Raw genomic sequence first — 22,371 nt, 5'->3', positions numbered from 1 at the left:
AAATAATAATGTATTATTTGAGGCATGCTTACAATATTACAACCAGGGGCGGAACATGGAGACTAGGGAGATCAATTGGCCCCCAATCCTCAAAATATATGTATTTTTTTATATAAAAAATAATAAAATTATATATTTTATAGTAATTTGTACATCATAATTTTTTTTAATGTAAAAAATCATAAAAATTTATTCGGTTGTTGATTTATACTTTTAGCCTTTAAATTTTATTTTTTATAGTAAAAAATGCATTAAATTTTATGTAATTTTGTTGAATTTTTTTTTCTAAAATATTTAAATTCTCTAATTTTTTTTTGCCAGAATGTACTATAAATAATAATAATAATAAAAAAAACAACATTAAATTGATAAAAAAAAATCGATTTTTTCCCCCGAACTTTTACTGTTGTTTCGTACAACAATGACTCATTAGTCAATACATGAGGCAATTAAGTTCATTTTCTAATATTTTAAATCTTTCATATTGTAGCCAAATACATCAATTTTTTTTGCGCCACTGAAAAGTTAAATTGAGACATTTATTTTTCTAAAAATAGTTTAAGCTCCATGAGCTTAATCTTATATTTTTTCATTTAATTTCTCCATATCTATATTAATTATTTACTCCGATAATTTAACTAAAAACTAATTACATTATAATATTAAAATGAATTAGGTAAAAAAAATAAAATGATAATATTATAGAAAATTTATTAAATAATTGATAAAAAATAATAGGATAAGTAAATAAAATAAAAATAAATTAATTATTATTTATTAAAGTAAAAATAATAAAATAATGATTGGATAAATTTTTTAATTATAATCGGTTGTGCATAACTTTAACTCGGATGACAAAAAAAATAATTACATTATTTTAACGGATTGAAAAATAAAAAAATTATTTATTTACCAAAAAAAAAATACAGTGCAATAAAGAAATGCAATTTTGTTATACACATCATACATACGTGTATAAGTTGTGGATGCAACTACTCTTGCAATGAAACATTGTATCATTTGTAGCCTATTATTGTGGACTCATATTTCCTATAAATATGATTTTACTGTAATGAAAAAATGACACTACACATCAATTCCAATGAATCCATTTACTCTCCCAGATTCTTATTAATATATATATATATATATAATATACACACTCACGCACACACATCTATATATATATATATATATTTACTTATCTATTATATATATATATATTATATACAAAATATAAAATAGTGGTTAGCGGTAGAAATAATTAATATTTCTATTGGCTAATCCTATAATAATATTACAACACGTTAACAGCACGATTATATATTTTATTTTCCGCAAGGTAATATTTTATATTTTATCTGTTTATTATGACTAACCTTGCCAAACAGTAATTTCTCCCTCTCCTCGTTTTTGGCCAAAATTATATGGCATGGACTCGCCATGTTAAAATGCATCTGGCATCAATGGGCTTGGAAAATACCATTGCCCGAGATAAAAACTCTCCGAGCCAAGATCGTGCAAAGGCCATGATCTTTTTGTGCCATCACATTGATGAGGCACTGAAAATGCAGTATGTCACGCTGGAGTCTCCACTCGAATTGTTGGAGAGATTAAAAGAAATATACGATCATTTGAGGCTGACATTGTTGCCAAGGGCACGAAGCGAATGGCAAAGCCTACGGCTTCAGGACTTTAAAACAGTCCAAGAATATAATTCTGCAATGTTTAAAATAACATCACAGCTGCGCTACTGTGGCGAAAATGTATTTTAATCTGATATGATGGAGAAAACTTTCTCCACTTTTCATGCCTCTAACATGGTTTTGCAGCAGCAGTATCGCGAAAGAGGCTTCCAGAAATATTCTGAGCTGATCACCTGTCTTTTGCTGGCCGAACAAAATAATGAATTGCTGTTGAAAAATCACGAATCTCGGCCGACAGGTGCAAATCCATTTCCAGAGGCAAATGCAATACAACCGGCAAATCCGGTGCGTGGTCGTGGGCAAGTCAGAAATCAGCGAATTGATCGCGATCGAAATCAAAATCGCGGACGGGGCCGGGCAAACGCATACAGTCACAATAATTATCAAAACAGGCCCCGATATATGCCAAATCGGCGATATAATGACAGAAGGCCGTACAGACCTCAACAGAGGTTCAACACCGGGAGAAACAGGAACAATGACGATGAGTGCACCCGGTGTGGAATCAAAAGCCATTGGGCCCATGTTTGTCGCATAGTCAGTCACTTGGCTGAACTGTATCGGGCCTCAAAAGAAAGATAGGGAAGAGTTGCCCCCGAAACAAATCACGCTGCCCACGATGACACATTTGACGATGTGATGAATGAAAATATCACGCACCTGGATGCCGATGATCTGCTTGATATAGCTGATGATGTTAAATGATAAAATGATGTTGTATCTCTTTTGTTATTTTGATGTTTTCTGTCCCCTTTTTGTATTACCCCCAATAATATAAGTCTATTTTGATTATGTTACTAATACATGTTTTTTATTATTTTTACTTCTTGCAAAGATATGAATGCCAAATATTTTGGAGCCGATGACAATATATGTCTTATCGACAGTGCTACGACTCACAACATTCTGAAAAACAAATGTTATTTCTCCCACCTGAATATGGGAAAGACCACAATTGTTACTATCAGTGGTGTATCGAAAATGATTGAAGGCTCAGGAAAAGCTACTGTATTTCTCCCAAAATGGACAAAAATGGCAATTGAAAATGCTTTGTTCTCGAGCAAAGCTCGAAGGAATTTACTGAGCTTCAGTGATATTCGAAAAAATGGGTATCACATTGAAACATTGAATGAAGGCAGAAAATGAATATCTTCTGATAACTCAGGTTGTGAATGGCAAAAGAATTGTGAAAGAAAAATTGTCATCATTTTCTTCCGGCTTATATTACTAAAAAATCAGTGCCATTGAAATATATCACCTAGTAGACCAAATGGCTACTAGCGAATTTAAAACTTGGCACGATCGACTTGGGCATCCTGGCAATGTAATGCTGAGGCGAATTGTTGAAAATTCAAATGGCCACTCATTGAAAAAGAAAAATATTTTGAGTCCGAATGAATTTGCTTGTGCTGCATGTTCCCAAGGGAAGTTAATAATCAGACCATCTCCAACAAAAGTTGGATTTGAATCCCCAGCTTTTCTGGAAAGAATTCTGGGTGATATTTATGGACCAATAGATCCACCATGTGGACCCTTCAAGTACTTTATGGTACTAATTGACGCGTCAACGCGATGGCCACACGTATGTCTGTTATCTACTCGCAATCTAGCTTTTGCTAGACTACTTGCACAAATAATTAAATTGCGAGCACAATTTTCAGATCACCCGATAAAGAAAATACGTCTAGATAATGCTGGAGAGTATTCATCACATACATTTTATGATTACTGCATGTCAATTGGGATTACTGTGGAACATCATGTTCCCCATGTACATACGCAAAATGGCCTGGCTGAATCCCTTATCAAAAGATTGCAATTAATTGCTAGACCATTATTGATGAGGTCTAAACTTCCTGTATCATGTTGGGGACATGCTATATTGCATGCAGCAGCCCTCGTGAAAATAAGGCCGACCAATTATCACTGTTATTCCCCCACTCAATTGGTTTCTGGAAAAATATCAAATATATCTCACCTGCGAATATTTGGGTGTGTTATTTATGTTCCAATTGCGCCACCTCAATGCACGAAAATGGGACCTCAAAAAAGGTTGGGTATATATGTCGGGTATGAATCACCCTCGATTGCGAAATATCTTGAACCAACAACGGGTGATTTATTTACTGTAAGGTTTGCAGACTGTCATTTTGATGAATCTCATTTCCCGACATTAGGGGGAGACAATAATCAACTGAAAAAAGAAATTTCGTGGAAAATACCACTTGAATTTGATCATCGTATGAAACATAGTGAACTTGAAGTTCAAAGAATTGTGCATTTGGAGAAAATTGCAAATCAATTGTCTGATGCTTTTAATGATGCTGCCACAGTTACGAAAATCATATATTGCAGCAACAAATGCACTAGCCAAAATAAATATCCCAGAAGGGAAAGTTCCGAGTGCTAATGAGCATACTGCCCGCGTAAAACGTGGCAGACCGTTGGGTTCCAAGGATAAGAATCCACGAAAGAAGAAAATTGTAAATACTGGTGAAGAGATCAACAATGATCAGATACCTGAAAAGGTCAGTACAACTCCTGAAAAAGTTGATACTAAAAATTCTGATGAATGTGATGACGAAGTTATTGAAACTTCTGTTAACTATACCACAATTGGAAAATATTGGAACAGAAAGAAAACAAATATTGATAATGCATTTGCATATTCTGTAGCACTCGATATAATGAAAGATGACGAGGATTATGAACCAAAATCAGTTGATGAATGTCGGCAAAGAGATGATTGAGCAAAATGGAAAGACGCAATTAAATCTGAATTGGACTCATTGAAAAAACGGCAAGTATTCGGCTCTATAGTCCAAACACCGGAAAATGTGAAACCTGTTGGTTACAGATAGGTGTTTGTGAGAAAAAGAAATGAAAATAATAATATCACAAGATATAAAGCAAGGCTTGTAGCCCAGAGTTTTTCCCAGAGACTGGGTATTGATTTTGAAGAAACATATTCGCCGGTCATGGATGGGATAACATTCAGGTATCTGGTGAGCCTAGCAGTACACAATAATCTTGATATGCGATTAATGGATGTGGTTACTGCCTATCTTTAGGGCTCTTTAGACAATGACGTCTATATGAAAATCCCATAAGGGATCAACATACCTGAATTATTTAACTCAAAGCCAAAAGAATCATATCCAATCAAATTGCAAAAATCTTTGTATGGGCTCAAGCAATCAGGCCGAATGTGGTACAATCGTCTCAGTGAAAGCTTAACCAAAGAAGGTTACATAAATGACCCTATCTGTCCATGTGTTTTTATAAAGAAAAATGGGTCTGAATTTGTAATCATCGCTGTATATGTCGATGATCTCAATTTAATTGGAACTCCTAATGAAATCCAGAAAGCCGTTGAATATCTGAAAAAGAAGTTTGAGATCAAAAATTTTGGAAAAACTAAGTTTTGCCTTGGTCTGCAAATTGAGCATTTGGAAAGTGGAATCTTTATCCACCAATCAAATTATACTAAAAGGGTACTAAAACAGTTCCTGATGGATAAATCACATCCGCTAAGTACCCCAATGATCGTCAGAACACTCTATCCAGCAAAGGATCCATTTAGACCAAAAGAGGAAAATGAAGAAACACTTGGCCCAGAAGTGCCATATATGAGTGCTATAGGCGTATTGATGTATCTTGCTAACAGCACCCGACCTGACATATCATTTGCTGTAAATTTATTGGCAAGATTCAGTTCATCGCCTACTCGACGACATTGGAATGGGATTAAACACATTTTTCGCTATCTCCAAAGAACAATTGATCTCGGGTTATTTTACTCAAAAGATTCTCGACATGAATTAATTGGATTTGCCGATGCAGGATATTCATCGGATCCTCATAAAGCCAAGTCACAAACTGACTATATATTTACTTGTGGCGAAACAGTGATCTCTTGGAGATCAATGAAACAAACTTTAACTGCCACTTCTTCAAATCATGCTGAAATATTGGCAATACATGAAGCTAGTCGAGAATGTGTTTGGTTGAGGTCAATGACTCAACATATTCTGAAAAATTACGGGTTAACACCTAACGATAAAATTTTCCCAACTACATTTTATGAAGATAATACGGCTTGTATAGCCCAATTGAAAGGGGGTTACATTAAAGGAGATAGAACAAAACATATTTCACCAAAATTCCCTTTTACTCATGATCTGCAACAAAATGGTGAAATTAATGTGCAAAAAATTCGATCAAATAATAATTTGGCGGATATATTAACCAAGGCATTGCCGACGGCAACATTTGAAAAACTGGTGAAGAAAATTGGGATGCGTCGGTTTAGGTATCTCAAATAATGCTCAGATCAGGGGGAGCGAATCGATACAAGAATGTTGTACTCTTTTTCCTTCACTAGGATTTTTTTGTCCTACAGGGTTTTTTCCTAATAAGGTTTTAACGAGGCACATTCTTTGTATAAAAGCATCCGAAGGGGAGTGTTATACACATCATACATACGTGTATAAGTTGTGGATGCAACTACTCTTGCGATGAAACTTTGTATCATTTGTAGCCTATTATTGTGGACTCATATTTCCTATAAATAGGACTTTACTGTAATGAAAAAAATGACACTACACATCAATTCCAATCAATCCATTTACTATCCCAGATTCTTATTAATATATATATATATATATATAATATACACACTCACGCACACACATCTACATATATATATATATATTTACTTATCTATAATATATATATTATATACAAAATATAAAATAGTGATTAGTGGTAGAAATAATTAATATTTTTATTGGCTAATCCTATAATAATATTACAACAAATTTTATTTAATCGTATTTGTATTTTTTTTTTATTTTTACTATTTATTTATAATAATTTATTTTATTTTCTTCTAAATATATGACATCATAATTTATTTATTTTATACCTGCCATGCACCACTTAACATGTGCAACTTATTATAGATATATAAGTTTACAATAAGTATAATTAGTAAATAATTAAATATGTATTAATAAAAATAATTATTTTATAATATAAATAATTATAAATTAAAATTAAGATAATTAATTAATTTAATTTAATTAAAAATAATATAAATTAGAAACTTTAAAATAAAATTAGGATGTGTAATTACTTTTGAAAAAAGAAATATGAAAAGATGTTGACCCCAAATTAAAAACAAAAATTGTCAGAAGTGGGATTTGAACCCACGCCCTCTTACGAAGACCAGAACTTGAGTCTGGCGCCTTAGACCACTCGGCCATCCTGACTTGTTTATTGAAAGATTCCAAACATATATATACATCTGTGTTTACTATTAGAAAAATTAAATTAATATTTTATATTTAATAAGTATATATATCTCTATAAATATTATATTGCATTCTATTTTTTATTTAAATTTATTAATAAAAATTATAATTATTATTAACTAAATTTAATTTATTTAAAAAAATAAAATAAAATTTCTATTAACGAGCCGAGCCTAGCCAAATACGAACAAAAAAATTGCTAAACGAGCCGAGGTCAAACATGACAAGCCCGGCTCTATTCCGCTCGTTTACAAGCTCTACTCTCGGTTGGAGTTCTTTAGATTTGGACAATTTACCGGAGAGCCAATGAAAAAAAATTTACAGTAACAGCTTGTCTGTCAAGATCAGCATTATTTTCTATTTCAAAATGAATTGAGCATATAATCAATCAATCAATCTGGAAGTACAAGAACACCAACAAACTTGTTCAACTCAACTCAATTCCGGCGTCTACCGTTAGTCTTTGGCCGTCGTTTGGGGTTGCCGGAAGGTGCCTGTGCCTGTGCCTGTGCCTGATTTGACTCCACTGCCAAAATGGTGCCACCTCTAATGCCATCGCCGTCTGCCATACTCACCATTCTTTGGGCTTCCACATACACTTTTAGGTCCCGAATCTATATTTCCAAGTGTAGTTATTTATACAACACAATACAGACAGACTAAATCTAGTTAAATGCACATAAATAAATAACTACCTGTTCTTGTAAATCTACCGTTAGTGCATCCTTTGCCTGGAGTAGCGATCTTTCCCTGTCATTGCACATAACTGGATCGTTAAACAAACTTCACAAGCACTTTTTCCCACAATGGCATGACAAAAGTCTACCTTTCTTCGATTTCCTTGTACTTCTTCTGCAGGAATTCCTGTCTCTTCGTAAGCTCTTGATTTTTCTATAACAAAATTTGAGTGTCTATTAATTAGGGATGTTGAATCAAACAGTTGAAACAACTCTAATCTAATTGCTTTGGGTTAGAGAGTTTTACATCTGCAGCAGCCTTCTTTAGTTCTGCATATTTTTCCAATTTATCTTCTAGCTCGTGGGTCTTTGAAAATATAGCTTTCTCAACTGCCTTTGTTATAGAGCTCTCTCTTCTACTTTTCGCCTCAGCAAGCAGCTCTTCATAATGCTAATAGCAAACATACAGCAAGGAATATTCAGTAAAGGGAAGGAAATTATACGATAAGGTTTGATCTCTACTCTAAACATTAGGTAAAATTTAAATTCTAAAGTGAAAGGCTAGATCTCAACAATTCCAATCTATCAAATATGGCTTATATTTGACTACATGGCCGTCAATATACATATACGTTCAAGTGATCAACAACCTACTGATGCAAACTCAAAACGAAGAATTCTGTTACCTGTCTCTGAGCATCCAGCTGATTTGCAAGAAGCCGATTATACTCATCCAAAACCTATTAAAAAAATAAATAAATAAACAATATTATAAGTGAGACGTTAAGATGTATTAGGAAAAGCCATGGCAGCATTCACTACTTTCAACATTTCATGCCATATTAAATAACTGAGAGAACATTCAAATGAAGAAAATTCAGTTTGTATATTAAACGATATCCAAAACACAAAGATAATCATTGGCTTGAAGAATGAAGACACATTAAACAATATCCAAAAACACAATGATAATCATTGGCTTGAAGAATGAAGACACATTAAATGATATCCCAAAACACAAAGATAATCATTGGCTTGAAGAATGAAGACACGTACCCCTTCAATCTTGCTGTTTAAAAGGGCATTGTCCAATCCTTCCTCTTCCACATATCCACATTCCTCATTTGAATTGCACTGTGAATCCATGTTGATAGATTTCCGACCAACTTTGGAATGATTCAAACGATGGACGTATCTATCTCCAACATAATCCCATATTTGTTGCTTTTCCAGTTCCAGTGAAAAACGATGCTTCTTGTCACTCCAATGTCCACTGGCATGACCTTTTTCATATCTATAATGAAAGAACAAATTTTTAGTTGATTCATTTGAACATTTCCAAAACAAGGGTATGGAAAATGAAAATTAGTGATGGGAATGAGCACACTACTATCCCAACTCCCATGATCTATTAAATGTTTATACCTTCCGCAGCCAAGGAAGCCGCAGATCAAGCAGATCCAAAGGTTCTTGAAAGATCCACAAACAGAACAGGATGGCTTTTCATCTTGCCCCTGAGAAAGCCGACAAACCTGCAAAGTGCATTGAAAAAACTCGTCAAAAGTCACAAGCTACCTACACTTACTCTCATTGTTTGAAAGTAAATGACTTGGGAGCTAAGCATGTGAGATTTCGCAACATTCCCAAAGGAAAAACAAAAAATGAAAGAGAGAGAGAGAGAGAGTAATTTAGATTAAACTAATGATATAGGGGAATGCTAACCAGGCAAGACAAGTAGGTCCATTTGGAAACACAAGAACAAAGAAACGAGTGATCACATAATGTGCTCTGTATTCCGCTTGTGTCTGGATCCAATCTCTCTATTATAATGAAAGAACACAAAATAAGATAAACAAATATATAGAGAGTATCTCAAACCATAACATGTGAACGATCATTGAGGTAAAATCATATATTGATAGACAAACCAATAATACAAATAGTCATTCTAGCAAAGTGACTGACCAAGACAAACAGGGCATGATGGTAATTCCGTATATTCTGCTGGAGGTGCAGAAGCAAGTTCTATACATTCGGTCTGCAAAACTGATTGAGTAAAATATATGTGGCATACCTCAACCTGAAAATAAGATGATTGTACAACATAATTAAGAAAAGAACATCACTACATACAGAAAATCGTTTATATAAATACTTCTATAATTCAAATCTTTTGATACCTCAGAAGGCTTAAATCTTTTACCATTGTAACTACAATAGAATCCATCAGCTGCCAGTTGACTTTCTAGTTTAATCAAAACACTATACCTATCCTCCATTCCATCATTCCTGAAGATACAGAAATAGAAAACCACTCAGCCAAACAACTTAAAATATGATCTAAGCTATGCCAATCAAATATGACAAACAGAAGAAAGTATTAAAAGTGCACATGAAACTATGATCGAATAGAAAATGAAGCAGAGCTACAATCAGATGACAAACTGATTCTTACTTTACAATATACTAGGGGTGTGTTCGTTTGATGGATTTTGACAAAATCCCACTATTCATCCAAAATTTTCCACCCAAAAACATCAAATCAAACACCTATTTTTCATTTTTTATATTATACTAAAAATCAATTTTACATTCAAAACATCACATCATCACCTATTTATATCACATCATACAACTATTCAAATTCAAAATTTTTACTATTCAAATCCCAACTCAAAATCCAAACCCTAAACAAACACACCCAATATAACCTAAATATAACCTTCCCAACAAACATACAAACATACATATGTTCGAATATAATCACTAGGTTTAAATTTCATTCCAAATCAGTCTACAACCTAAATATAACCTTCCCAACAAACATACAAATTTTCCAAAAGAACGTATCTCACTTTTAAGTTCACATATGTTCGAATTTAACATTTACAGTGCCGTTGCTCCAATATAAACATTAATCAAAGGCATTAGTATACAAATACCCAATAAATTAATCATTACTGCTTTATTATATGTAATTCAAGTATGAATGAAAGAACACTCAAATGAAATCCATCCCACAACCAAACTAGTTTCCGGAAAATTTGAAAACTACCGGAGGAATAGAACATCTACGAAGTGAAGGACGTGGCTCCCACAGAAGCTAAGGAAATCATCAGACGACACATAATTGGGGACGGCGACGACGAATAGGAGCGTAGTGCGAGCGCTGATATTGGCGATGGTGATCGGTGGCCCTGCGGCCGACGGAAGCTGGCGGAAGAGGTGCGCAACACCCATCAGCTGGGAGAGCTTCAAATTACCGCTCGCCTTAACATCAGCTGCGGCGATGTGAACCGGTTGCGGAGAGTCGACAGTGTGGATTTTGAGGGTAAACATGTAATCCCTTGATCTATCTGCGTCGAATTTTCTTGAAGAAATTTGCGATCAAAATTAGGGTTTATGGAGATGAATTTGGGGATTCTGTGGAACGGTTTGAATTCTGGACGGTTGAAATGTGGTTTGTATCGTAGCAGTTATAATAATAATAAATAAATAAAAATAAAAAATAAAAACAAACTGTTCAACTGTATTAATAATCACGTGGTATAAATGCTGGCGGTTAAGGCTAAGAGCACAATGGCAAAATTAGGAAAAGCCTTTATTGCCAACTTGTAATCATGCTGTTCAATCAATTTTATTTTTATTTTTAATAATATTGATTTTAATTTGAAATTCGCATTGTAATTTTTTATTGTTTTACTTTAAAATTTTTTCAATGAATTATTGCAGGCATAGTTTTTTCGCAATTGCTAAAAAATGGGCTATAGATAAACTTTCTCAAATCAATTTAAGGTAAGTATTTGTCTATTTTTTTTTCCTCATTTTCTTCTTTTCTTCTACTTTTCTTCCCAAATCAAATTGTGATTGTCGGGTCTCCAGAAAGTGCAAGAGCAACGGCCGGGCGTTTAGAATGTAAGGGGTGTCACAGTAAAAAGAGAAGAAGATGGAAAAAATGAGTCAGCTACGACGGAAATAGATTCGGAAGCAAGAGAAGAAGATGGGAAAAATGAATCAGCTACGACGGAAATAGGTTCGGAAGCAGAGAAATAGAGAGCCCAAGCAGAGAGAAAAGAAGAGAGAGAGGCCCGTCGATTGTGTCTCAACTGCACAAAGCACATCAATTTCCAATCGAAAATTTACAATCAAATTTACACAAGTGCGGATAAATATTTTCAATTGGTGAAAGAGAAATCTTTCAAAATTGAAAGGACGACTTCTATAACTAAGCCACGTTATTTGCTCTAATCAGGCCAAATCAATATATATAGCAACAAGACAACTATTACTTGCATCGTACTTTTGTTTTATCGTATAATTATTATTAGAGAAGGTTAATCTGGTAGCGCTTATGAGCATATTTTACCACACAATAAACACATGGTAAAACTAACGTAATATTATATTTAAAATAGTATATTTGTAGTTTAACACATATTTATATTTAAATAGCAAACACTTATACTATAATTAGCATGTTTTAGCAAACAACAAACACACTGCAAAATTAGAATAGTATTACATTTAAAATAACACATTTATGTTCAACACAGATTTATATCTGTGAACAAAAAAATTGTGTTATTTTTAATAAATACAAAATTTGTACAAATTATATTTGATTTGAATTTAAAGTGGGTCATATTCTCTAAATGGATACTTTGATTCTCCTTCCGAGTAGATTTATTTTCCAACTTGGTTTTCTATGGCTTCTTTGATCCGAAGAGATTTGGTCTTCGGTTTGATTCTACCGGACTTTGGAGGGCTTTGGTCTCCGTGTGGGCAATTTGATCGTCAGCTTCTGATTTGGTGTCTTCTTCGGACGATCCGAGGCTTTGATCTTTGATTTGGTTTTGCCGCCTTTTAGAGAGCTTTGGTCTTCATGTGGGCGATTCGATCGTCGGCTTCGGACTTAATGTCTTATTTGGACGGTCCGAGGTTTTGATCTTTGATTTGACTTTGTCGTCTTTTGGAGAGTTTTGGTCTCTGTGTGGGCGATTTGACCATCAGCTTTGGATTTGATGTCTTCTTTGGACGATCCGCAGCTTTGATTTTGGTTTGCCTTTGGCGTTTTTTGGAGAGCTTCGGTCTCCATGTGAACGATTTGATCATCGGCTTTGGATTTGATATCTTCTTTGGACAATCCGCGGCTTTGATCTTTGAGGAGTTAGATTTGGTGCTCCATAACGCTTTTGGTGGCATGTCCCTTTGACTTTTGGATCGAAGAGGACAGAGTTATGTTTTGGTGAAAAACGCGATGAACACCTCGAAGCTTTGGGATGAACTTTGGATGCTCTTCCTTGGCTTTGATGGACTCTTCAATGGCTTTTGGAGGTTTGATCATTGAAGAGGTAGATTTGGTGCTTCATAACACTTTTGGCGGCGTATCCCTTTGACTGTTGGATCGAAGAGGGCCTAGTTGATGCTTCGTTGAAGAACACGATGAACATCTTAAAGCTTTGAGAGAAACTTTGGAGACCTTCCCTTGGCTTTGACGAATCCTCAACGGCTTTAAGAGCTTTGATCTTTCCTCCGGCTTAGACATACGACGAAGAACATTAATTTTATCGATTCGTCAACCAATATTGGATCATTTGTCCAAATCAGTGACTTTTGACGAAGAACGCTTCGAATGATACGAAGAACATGAAGAACAATACAGAGAGAGTCTAGAGATTTACCCATTTGCTTGAATCCTCGATATAACTTCAGTGTGTCAAATGATTTGACCATGACTCCTATTTATAGGGGAAGGGTGACATTGACTTCCTTTTTTAATGGTACCACGTGGCGCGTCCTCATTGGCGAACATGATGATTTTATAATCCTTCATTTTCCATAAGATGTTTTCCATTTATGAAGGATTTGATTACACGTCTTGTTTTTTTGCCAAGATCTTTATATCATTATCATTTTCGGAAGATATTAATTTATATACTTCCTTTATTGACAAAATTAATTTATTTTACTGCCAAATTTATTATGGTTCTATTTATGCACGTAATATTTGTACGATATCTTCCATTTTAAACAGATTTTTGCATTAATGGTTGATATCTATTGTACAAAAATTAACTGTGCATAATTAAATACAATATATTTATTTTATTGAAATTTTATTTTCTTAAAAAATACATGATAATTAATTGATTTTAGATATATATTTTTAGTGTCTACAATATGCAAACTTTTATACTATAATGAATATATTTCAGCACATAATAAACACATTGCAAAAGGGTAAACTGTTTTTTAGTCCCGTAACTGGACCCCCTTATCATTTTAGTCCCGTAAGTGGAGCTTGTCGCAAACTAGTCCCATAAGTGAAAAATTTTCGCTGTTTTAGTCCTTCGGCGCGGGAGACGTCCGCGTGGCTCGCTGGAGGTGACGGCCAGGTGTCCCGCCAGGTCAGCGACACCTGGCGGACACGTGGATTTATTTATTTTTTTAAATTTTTTTAATTAAATCAAATAAAAAATTAAAAATATATAAATAAAATTAAAAAAAATTAAAAATAAGTTTTAAAAAAAATTAAAAAATAAATAAAAAATAAAAAAAAATCCACGTGTCCGCCAGGTCAGCGACACCTAGCGCTGACCTGGCGGACACGTCATCTCCGGCGAGCCACGCGTCTCCGGCGCCGGAGGACTAAAACAACGAAATTTTTTCACTTATGGGACTAGTTTGCGACATGCTCCACTTACGGGACTAAAATGATAAGGGGGTCCAGTTACGGGACTAAAAAAACAGTTTACCCCATTGCAAAATTTTCATATTATTACATTTAAAATAATATATTTGTGTTGAACATATATTTATATTTAAATAGCAAACACTTGCCCTAGAATAAGCATATTTTAGCACACAACAAACATATTGTAAATTAATATATTATTACATTTACAATAGCATATTTGTATTTAGCACATATTTATATTTAAATAGCAAAGCTTACACTATAAAATTAATATATTATTACATTTAAAATTACACATTAGCATCTTATCACATATTTACATAATCTTATCACATATTTACATAATAAAAAACCAATACTTACATTATGAAAATCACATTTTTATTTATTCATTTGTTTAATTTTACTAATTTAAATATTTACATATTTAATTAAAATATATATATAAGTTGAATCTGAGAATAAAACCAACATAAATTACAACGCACATTTATATTTCTTACTCCCTCCGTCCATGTAATATGGGTGTATTACTGTAGACACAAGAATTTAGGTAAAGTATAATTAGTAAATAATTAAGAAGTGTATTAGTAAAAATAATTATTATTTAGTAAAAATAATTATAGATTAAGATTAAGATAATTAAATAGTTTAATTAAAATTAAGAAAATTATAAAATTTAAAATTTAAAATGCGATTAAAGTGCATAATTATATTTCCAAAAATAGAAAGGACAAGTTATCTGGGACGGACGAAAATAGAAAATAGAAACAAATTATGTGGGACGGAGGGACTATTACGAAAGAAACTGTAAACTTACAATTATATCATTTCTCTTAATTCCAGCCGTTAGATCAATTGTTAATCCAATGGATTAGAGCTAATCACCGTGGCAACATAAGCGATACCAATAAATATGTCACAACATTATGTTCTGTACAGAAGTGTGTAGATATAATACTATTCTATATGAATATATTTATTTTGTTGAAATTAATAATATTATACTATATATTATATTATGTGTATGCTCTCAGAATATATGTATACTAGCGTGTAAACCCGTGCGATATACGATTTTTGTATAAATTGTTGAAATAATTTTATATAAATAATTAATTATATTGACAAATATTTTATAAAATAAACAAATATTCTTAAGACTAATTAACAATTAATACTGAATTTACCCTGTGAGAATTCTTTTTATTGTGTCCATGAAGATATAATTACTATTATACATGTATAAACACAATCTATAAAAATATTAATCAATTCTAGTACTAATTATATATAAATTCCTATTATATATTTAGAAAAATAATAGTATGCTAAAATAATTAACAATGAAATAATATATATGTATATTTATACGTGTAAAATATGTCCGATTTTATAAATTTTTGAAATAGAATAGTTGATATCAAAAAATAAAAAATTGGTTGTGTGACAATTTTAAATTCATACTTACAGTATAGTCTTTTATTGTCTAATTAGCATTATATCTACACTAAATATTATATATAAAATATAAATAAAAAATTACGATGTATTTATAATTATATAAACATATAATCTTTGTAAAATTAGTTTCACTTCAGATATTTTAAACATTAATATAGTCAATTCGTCAAATAATACGGAAAAACTTAACATTCATATAAAAAATAAAAAAAATTTAAATTATAAATTAAAAAAAGTAATTATAAAGTTAGCATATATTGTACAATAATTATGTAACAATTTTTAATATAATTATTATATAAAAAATATATGACATAATTAAATTATTTATACAAATTAGAAAAACTACTAAAGTAAAATAGAGAATTTGTTTTAAAAATTAACTTTTAATTTTTATATATTTTTTTAATTAATAGATAATCATTTATCTTAATTTCTTATTACAAATTTAATAAATAAACAAAAAGTAATTTAATTCTATAATTAATATTTATAGTCACTGAAATATCAACTATAATTATTCAAACTTATTTTTTAAAATAAAATTAGACATTAACTTGTAAATAAAAATATTATATTAAAAAAAAACAAATCATTTAAAATTTTAAAAATTGACTATTTTTAAAAAGAAATTATTCAAATATATATTAATTGAATATGATATACATATATATTATTTTTTTCGTCCCATATAAAATATTTAAATTTTCTGTTTCAGATCATGTCACATAATTTGTTATTTCTTTTTTTAAAATACGATTATACATTTTAATCATATTTTAAATTTCATAATTAATAATATTTTTAATCTTAATTAAAAACTATTTAGTTATTTTAATCTTAATTTATAATTATTTTTATTATACAATAATTATTTTTACTAACATATTTTTTTTAACTACTTATTAATTATACTTTACCTAAATTTTTGTATTTATACTAACGTGAACAAAAAAGCTAGGATGAAGGGAGTATATTATTTTTTGATGTCAAACATGTGTGGTTGGTTAATCCCATATAATTTGTTACAATTTTTATTTTCGTCTATCTTACATAATTTATTTTTTTCTTTTTAAAAAAATAATTATACACTTTAATCGCATTAAATTTTATAATTTATATTTTTCTTAATTTTAATTAAATTAATTAATTATCTCAATCTTAGTATATAATTATTTATATTATAAATTAATTATTTTTACTAATATATTTATTAATTATAAGTTTTCTACAATTCGTATGTACATGTTCCTGCGGCTCGGTTGATTATTTTACTATTCAATTTTTTTTTTCCCCCCAAAAAATATCTCAAATATATATTTTTTATTTATTATATTACACAAAAATTTACTTTATATTCAAAACATCAATCAATACATATTTATATAATATCAAATAACTATTTTAATTCAAAATTTTACTATTAAAAACAAAAACTCAAAATTAAAATCCTACAAATAAACACACTGACTATAATATTGTCTAAATTCATGCATTTACATAAAACTGGACAACTAAGGTAGAACGGCAGGAGTAGCATAGGGGTAACATTATTGGAAATTTCGTAATTGAGGTATCCCGATCGTGGTTTCCGGATCGTCCATGTCCGGTTCGACTCGGCCAATCCGGAACCAGAACGGTCAGGACCGTTCCACCGTTCCGGTTCAACACAAAAATCCGATTTTTGTCATAGGGTTTTCAATACACACAAATCTTATCCAAAACTCATTCTTATCGATTCCATTTCTCTCCGTCGCTGGCTTATGCTCTGTGTTCCAGGCGGTGAACAAAAAATAATTGCTTTGGCTTCTGCTCTCTGTTCCCGGCGGTGGACGAACGGTTTGGTTTCTGCTCTCTGTTCCTAGCGGTGGATGAAAAATAATTGTTGTTGGTAAACAAGGTAATTTTTTGGTATCTATAGTGTTGGGAATGTGAGTTTTTGGAATCGTCTATGTGGTGGAAGGGTTGGAAAAAAAATTTCGCCTATTGAAGAAAAATTGTTGGTATTGTGTAGAAAAAAACTCAGCTTCGGCAGGTATTGGAGATTTGGGGAGAAAGAACGGGAGATTCGCCGTGGAAGAAAGACGTGTGGTAATTATATATTGTAACACCCCCAGTTGGCTCATACTGGAAATGCTACCGCCACACTGCATCATGAGGTCGTCACCTCCTACTTCGGGCCCCACAACACAGTGTTAAGGCTAAAATTAATTATATAAGCATTTTATTATTCCCAAAAAAAAAATAAATTTATAAATATTTACAAAAACATACTCCCAAAACGGGAGGTTTTTCTAGTTAGAATTTACATATAATACATCAGATGCAGTTCACTCATTCAGCCCGTCTTTCTATCTCCCGAGACGTCCCCTGTCCCGGAGGTGCCATGCGTACCTGAATCAAATATTTTTCTTAAAAGCAGTCTAGAATTAAATCCATTTTAAGAACTAACATAAAATATGCCATGTCATGCTCGAAAATAGAGTTTAATTTCCGTCATTTGCAAAATAAATGCCATGCCATGCCCATACTGAAATAATGTAACAATAATGTCAAAATCGACAACTCATGCACATATACCCATATACATATGTCAAAGTGAGCAGCCGGAATAACCTCGGCTCCATAATAACAGCTCACTAGACTATCATCAATAAATAGCCGGAAAATCCTCGGCTCAAGGAAGGACCTGGTAAACCCATAATAATATAACGGTCACCCGGTCACTCCCATATACCCACCATACGACTCCCGCAATCAATACATGGATAGTCGAACGTTGTCGCCATTAACCACAAGACACCCCATAGTCTGTGATAGCGAAGATAGGACCCTCCTGTCTAGCCCTACCCCGTGTAACGTAGTAGAATCCGTGCAACCTGGAATCACCCGAAGGAAACCCGGAAACTCTACTCCTCCTCGCACGCCCTAACGGGATCGCGTTTGGAGTTTGGCATCTGATCCTAAACTACCGGTAGACCTCACTAGTAGCTACTCCAATGAGTGGAACAACACCGAACCCGAATGATTAGACCAAATACGTCTCAACTGCAATGGGTCTAATCCCTGAATGACCGTGCGACTAAGTCACCCAGTTGCCCGACTACTATCGTCCACTATCGCCAAAGTGTTACGGTACATCGGGGTCGCATATCCTAACCCCAGATGATGCCCTCGCCTAGCACTACCGCACACGGCGACTAAACGATAGATCCATAAAACATATCCGATAAATCGTGCAATGTGTGCAGCATGTCAATAAGTGAATTTAATGAAAAGGGCTGGTGAGACGGCCCACCTATCCTCCTTTTTATAAATTCACCAACACGATCAAATACGTATATCAAATATCGTAAAACGAAGTTTCACACATGCATATACACACACATATATACATATATAGATGCACTGACCAAATGATTCCACATAATATCATATCAATATCAGAATCAGAATCACATGCAACATAAATACCTAATTTCTTAAAATTAGATTTAATTCCCTACTGCTTACCTCCTACCGATACTTTCTGGATTTTATAACTTCACCCAAATCTCCTCCAACGTACACCTGTCCCATTATTTACTCAAATCAGATGAGCTTTATGCTTATTCTCAGGAGCTACCTGCTTATTCAAAAGCTAATTTCTATAATTAACTCGTCGGGCTCCAAACTTTTATATTTAGTAGAATATGATATTCTAGCTATAAAATCCTTCTACCTCATAATATTTATATTGCCCGATTATTAAATAAAAATACGCAAAGGTATGAACAAGCAGGCAGGTGCGATATACTGCCGTTTTTTATTCGACTTGGATTGGTACGAAATTCTCAAAATATAATGTCGGCGCTACGAATAGGCTATTAGCTAAAGAAATTCATCGATTAAATAGCTAAATAGCCAATTTTAAATTTTTGAAGAATTTCTAATTTAATACTCCAATATCAAAATTCGTATTAAAATTTATAATCGGACTCTACGAATAGCAAGGAATACCATACCCAAGTCGGAATTGGAATCGGACGGCTAAATCTTTTTCTTTCTTTTTTTCTTTTTCTCATTTCTTCTCATTCGCGTTTCTTCCTCTGCCTTCCTTCGCTTGGCAGGTAAGTTTGCTTGTTTTTCTTTACTTAATAAATATATTTATATTATATTATATTATTATTATTATATATTATATTATATTATATTATACTATTATTAATGTTAGTATTATTATTATTATTAACATCTTTATCCTCTTTATTTATTTATTATATTATATTATTAAATTATATATTATATTTTTATATTTATCCTTATCGATATTTATCTATTTAACAGTCTATTTAATTATAACTAATATACAAAATTGGAATATAATTTATCCCAAAATATTAGTTTCTTGATTTCATTACTATTGTCAAATATTTATTTGCTATAATAATATTATTTTATACATTCCGAAATCGGGGCATTACATATATATTATTATTTTAATTAATTAAAATTTTTTTAAATAGAGTTTAAAATTAATTTTGTTCCTTAATTTTTGAATTGAAATTAATGTTGAATTATTTTGATTGATTAATTTATTTAATTGATAGGTTTAATTATTTTGGATTGTATTTAATTTTATTTAATCTATATAAAGTAAATTTTATTAAAATTAACTTTGTTTATATATATGTATATATTTAATAAATATATATTCTAAGTCTAAGTTTTACGAATTAGATATTTAAGTTAAATTTTTGTATAAATTTGATTTATTAATAAAATAATATGTATAATTTGTCCAATTAACTAATAAATTACTATTTATAAATATTTTAACAATTTTTTTATTCAATTGCATAGTTTGTGAAACTTAGAACTAATTCAAATAATTTTTTGAGCTTTCAAGAAATATATATATATATATATTTGTGCATTGTTATAGAAATATATATATATATATTGATTTCTAATAATTTTACATTATATTGTTTATAGATAAATACATTTGTTAACAAAATTGAAGAATTTAGAAGTGCACTTGCTATTAGAGCTGTAGCTACATCTTTACCAGGTATGCATTATAAAACTTATCATTCAATTATATTTTTTTAACATGTTATAATATGGTGCATTATTATTAAGTTTTTTTTACCATTTTTAATAGATGACTGGTAGAATATGTATGGTGATGAAGACCCTAATTTACGGAAAATTGCATTAAAAGTTTTGAGTCAAACATGCATATCATTTGGTTGTGAGCGCAATTGGAGTACGTGGTATTTGATCCATACTAAACTTCGGAATATATTAGCTATTGAGAAACTGCATAAGCTAGTCTATGTCCACTACAACATGCATCTTCGGGTGAAAATTTTTATGCAAAGGACAAACACAGAGGATTTTTACAACCCGATTGATTTGAATCATATTTTTGATGAAAATAATATTTTAGATGAATGAGTCAGAAAAAATGAATCTCCACTTATTTATGATAGTGATTTGAATTGGTTGTATGAGACTATTGATGAAAGTGGAGATGGAAGTGACAGTCATGACAGCGATATGTTTTTATCTCAGTTTATAGCCGATGGAAAAAAGAAGGCCAAAAAGAAAAAAATCAGAAAACAAAAAAATAATCAAGAAAAAAAAACCAATCATATTAGAATCTTCATCTTCAACAACTAACGGTGAAAATAAGAATAATAGCAACAATGATGATGATGATGGTAGAGGTGGTGGTGGTGCCGATGATGGTGGTGGTGCCGATGATAGTGGTGGTGAGAGTGGGAGCTATAGAGATAGTCGATACTCAAGTGATATGGGATGGACTCAAGGAAATGAAAATTATTATGCTACCCAAGACACTGATCATGGATATCGTCCTGGGATAGGAGCTTAAAGAGATTTTCTAAATAGTTTAACAGAATTTTCAAGTGAAGCCGATGCTTCAAATTTTTCAGATACTAGGAGATATTCTGGAGTTCATGAACATATGCAAGATTTGAATACAGATTATTCCTACGAAGATTCTTCCCACAATTCGAGTTCGAGTAATAGATTGGGGAGACATAAGTGGGACCAACCAAATGCATATCATCATCCATATTACTTGGTATATCAAATGGGTTTATTTAGAGAAGGATATTCATACTATGATCGATCAGAAGATGGAAATGGTTTTGAAGCTCCACGACACTCCACAAAGTATTGAATGGTAAGTATAAATGTTTAACATAAACATAGTTTAAATATTTTATAAATTTTTATTTCTAATTTTTATTTATATGTAACAACTTGAGGTTGCTTTAATTTAATTTAACTAATAAAGATTGTTCAATGTAACAATCTTAGGCTTTGAAATCTTTATCTAGATGAAAGTCAGTTGCTATTTTTTTGTTTAAAAATCAGACATTTAGCATTCATGTTCTTGGTCTTTGATGCAGTGCATCTTTAAAGACTTATGCACATGATGAGACTCCAGACCTTTGATGCAGTGCATTTTTTAAGACTTATGCACATGATGGGACTCC

The 22,371-nt window shown here is 31.8% G+C and overlaps 2 protein-coding genes, 1 long non-coding RNA gene and 1 other non-coding gene across 4 annotated transcripts; 1 reads left to right on the top strand and 3 right to left on the bottom strand.

Annotated features, from left to right (window-relative positions):
* Positions 1-1,466: 1,466 nt before the first annotated feature.
* LOC127252377 (uncharacterized) lies at positions 1,467-4,816 on the top strand. Its single transcript, XM_051276530.1, has 4 exons — positions 1,467-1,766; positions 1,833-2,231; positions 4,040-4,234; positions 4,778-4,816. Exons 1-4 carry the CDS (start codon positions 1,467-1,469, stop codon positions 4,814-4,816), a joined length of 933 nt encoding a protein of 310 aa, XP_051132487.1.
* Positions 4,817-6,895: 2,079 nt separating this feature from the next.
* On the bottom strand, positions 6,896-6,979 carry TRNAL-CAA (transfer RNA leucine (anticodon CAA)). Its single transcript has one exon. It is a non-coding gene; the product is annotated as a tRNA-Leu (tRNA).
* A 373-nt stretch (positions 6,980-7,352) lies between these two features.
* On the bottom strand, positions 7,353-11,152 carry LOC127252306 (BRAP2 RING ZnF UBP domain-containing protein 1). The gene is made up of 11 exons (XM_051276416.1): positions 10,754-11,152; positions 9,879-9,987; positions 9,664-9,778; positions 9,421-9,518; positions 9,124-9,230; positions 8,755-8,992; positions 8,385-8,438; positions 8,006-8,149; positions 7,848-7,912; positions 7,717-7,771; positions 7,353-7,635 (listed from the first exon to the last, which is right to left on the bottom strand). The coding sequence occupies exons 1-11, from the start codon at positions 11,035-11,037 to the stop codon at positions 7,459-7,461; spliced, it is 1,446 nt and encodes a 481-aa protein (XP_051132373.1). The 5' UTR covers positions 11,038-11,152; the 3' UTR covers positions 7,353-7,458.
* A 6,902-nt stretch (positions 11,153-18,054) lies between these two features.
* LOC127252615 (uncharacterized) lies at positions 18,055-19,969 on the bottom strand. The gene is made up of 3 exons (XR_007839100.1): positions 19,864-19,969; positions 19,373-19,429; positions 18,055-18,253 (listed from the first exon to the last, which is right to left on the bottom strand). It is a non-coding gene; the product is annotated as an uncharacterized LOC127252615 (long non-coding RNA).
* Positions 19,970-22,371: the final 2,402 nt, after the last annotated feature.

This window comes from Andrographis paniculata, unplaced genomic scaffold (genome assembly GCF_009805555.1).
Source record: "Andrographis paniculata isolate CXL003 unplaced genomic scaffold, ASM980555v1 Contig46END, whole genome shotgun sequence".
Taxonomy (NCBI): Eukaryota; Viridiplantae; Streptophyta; class Magnoliopsida; order Lamiales; family Acanthaceae; genus Andrographis; species Andrographis paniculata.
Note: the sequence above shows the minus strand (reverse complement) of the source record. Positions and strands in the feature narration are given on the sequence as shown.

Coding starts and splice junctions, on each gene's coding strand:
- LOC127252377 (XM_051276530.1), top strand. CDS start 1,467: ATGGGCTTGGAAAATACCATTGCCCGAGATAAAAACTCTCCGAGCCAA. Junction 1,767..1,832: donor TGCGCTACTGTGGCGAAAAT/GTATTTTAATCT, acceptor ATGGTTTTGCAG/CAGCAGTATCGCGAAAGAGG. Junction 2,232..4,039: donor TCAAAAGCCATTGGGCCCAT/GTTTGTCGCATA, acceptor ATGCTGCCACAG/TTACGAAAATCATATATTGC.
- LOC127252306 (XM_051276416.1), bottom strand. CDS start 11,037: ATGTTTACCCTCAAAATCCACACTGTCGACTCTCCGCAACCGGTTCAC. Junction 9,988..10,753: donor GTAGATGTTCTATTCCTCCG/GTAGTTTTCAAA, acceptor CTGTATCTTCAG/GAATGATGGAATGGAGGATA. Junction 9,779..9,878: donor AAAGATTTAAGCCTTCTGAG/GTATCAAAAGAT, acceptor TCTTATTTTCAG/GTTGAGGTATGCCACATATA.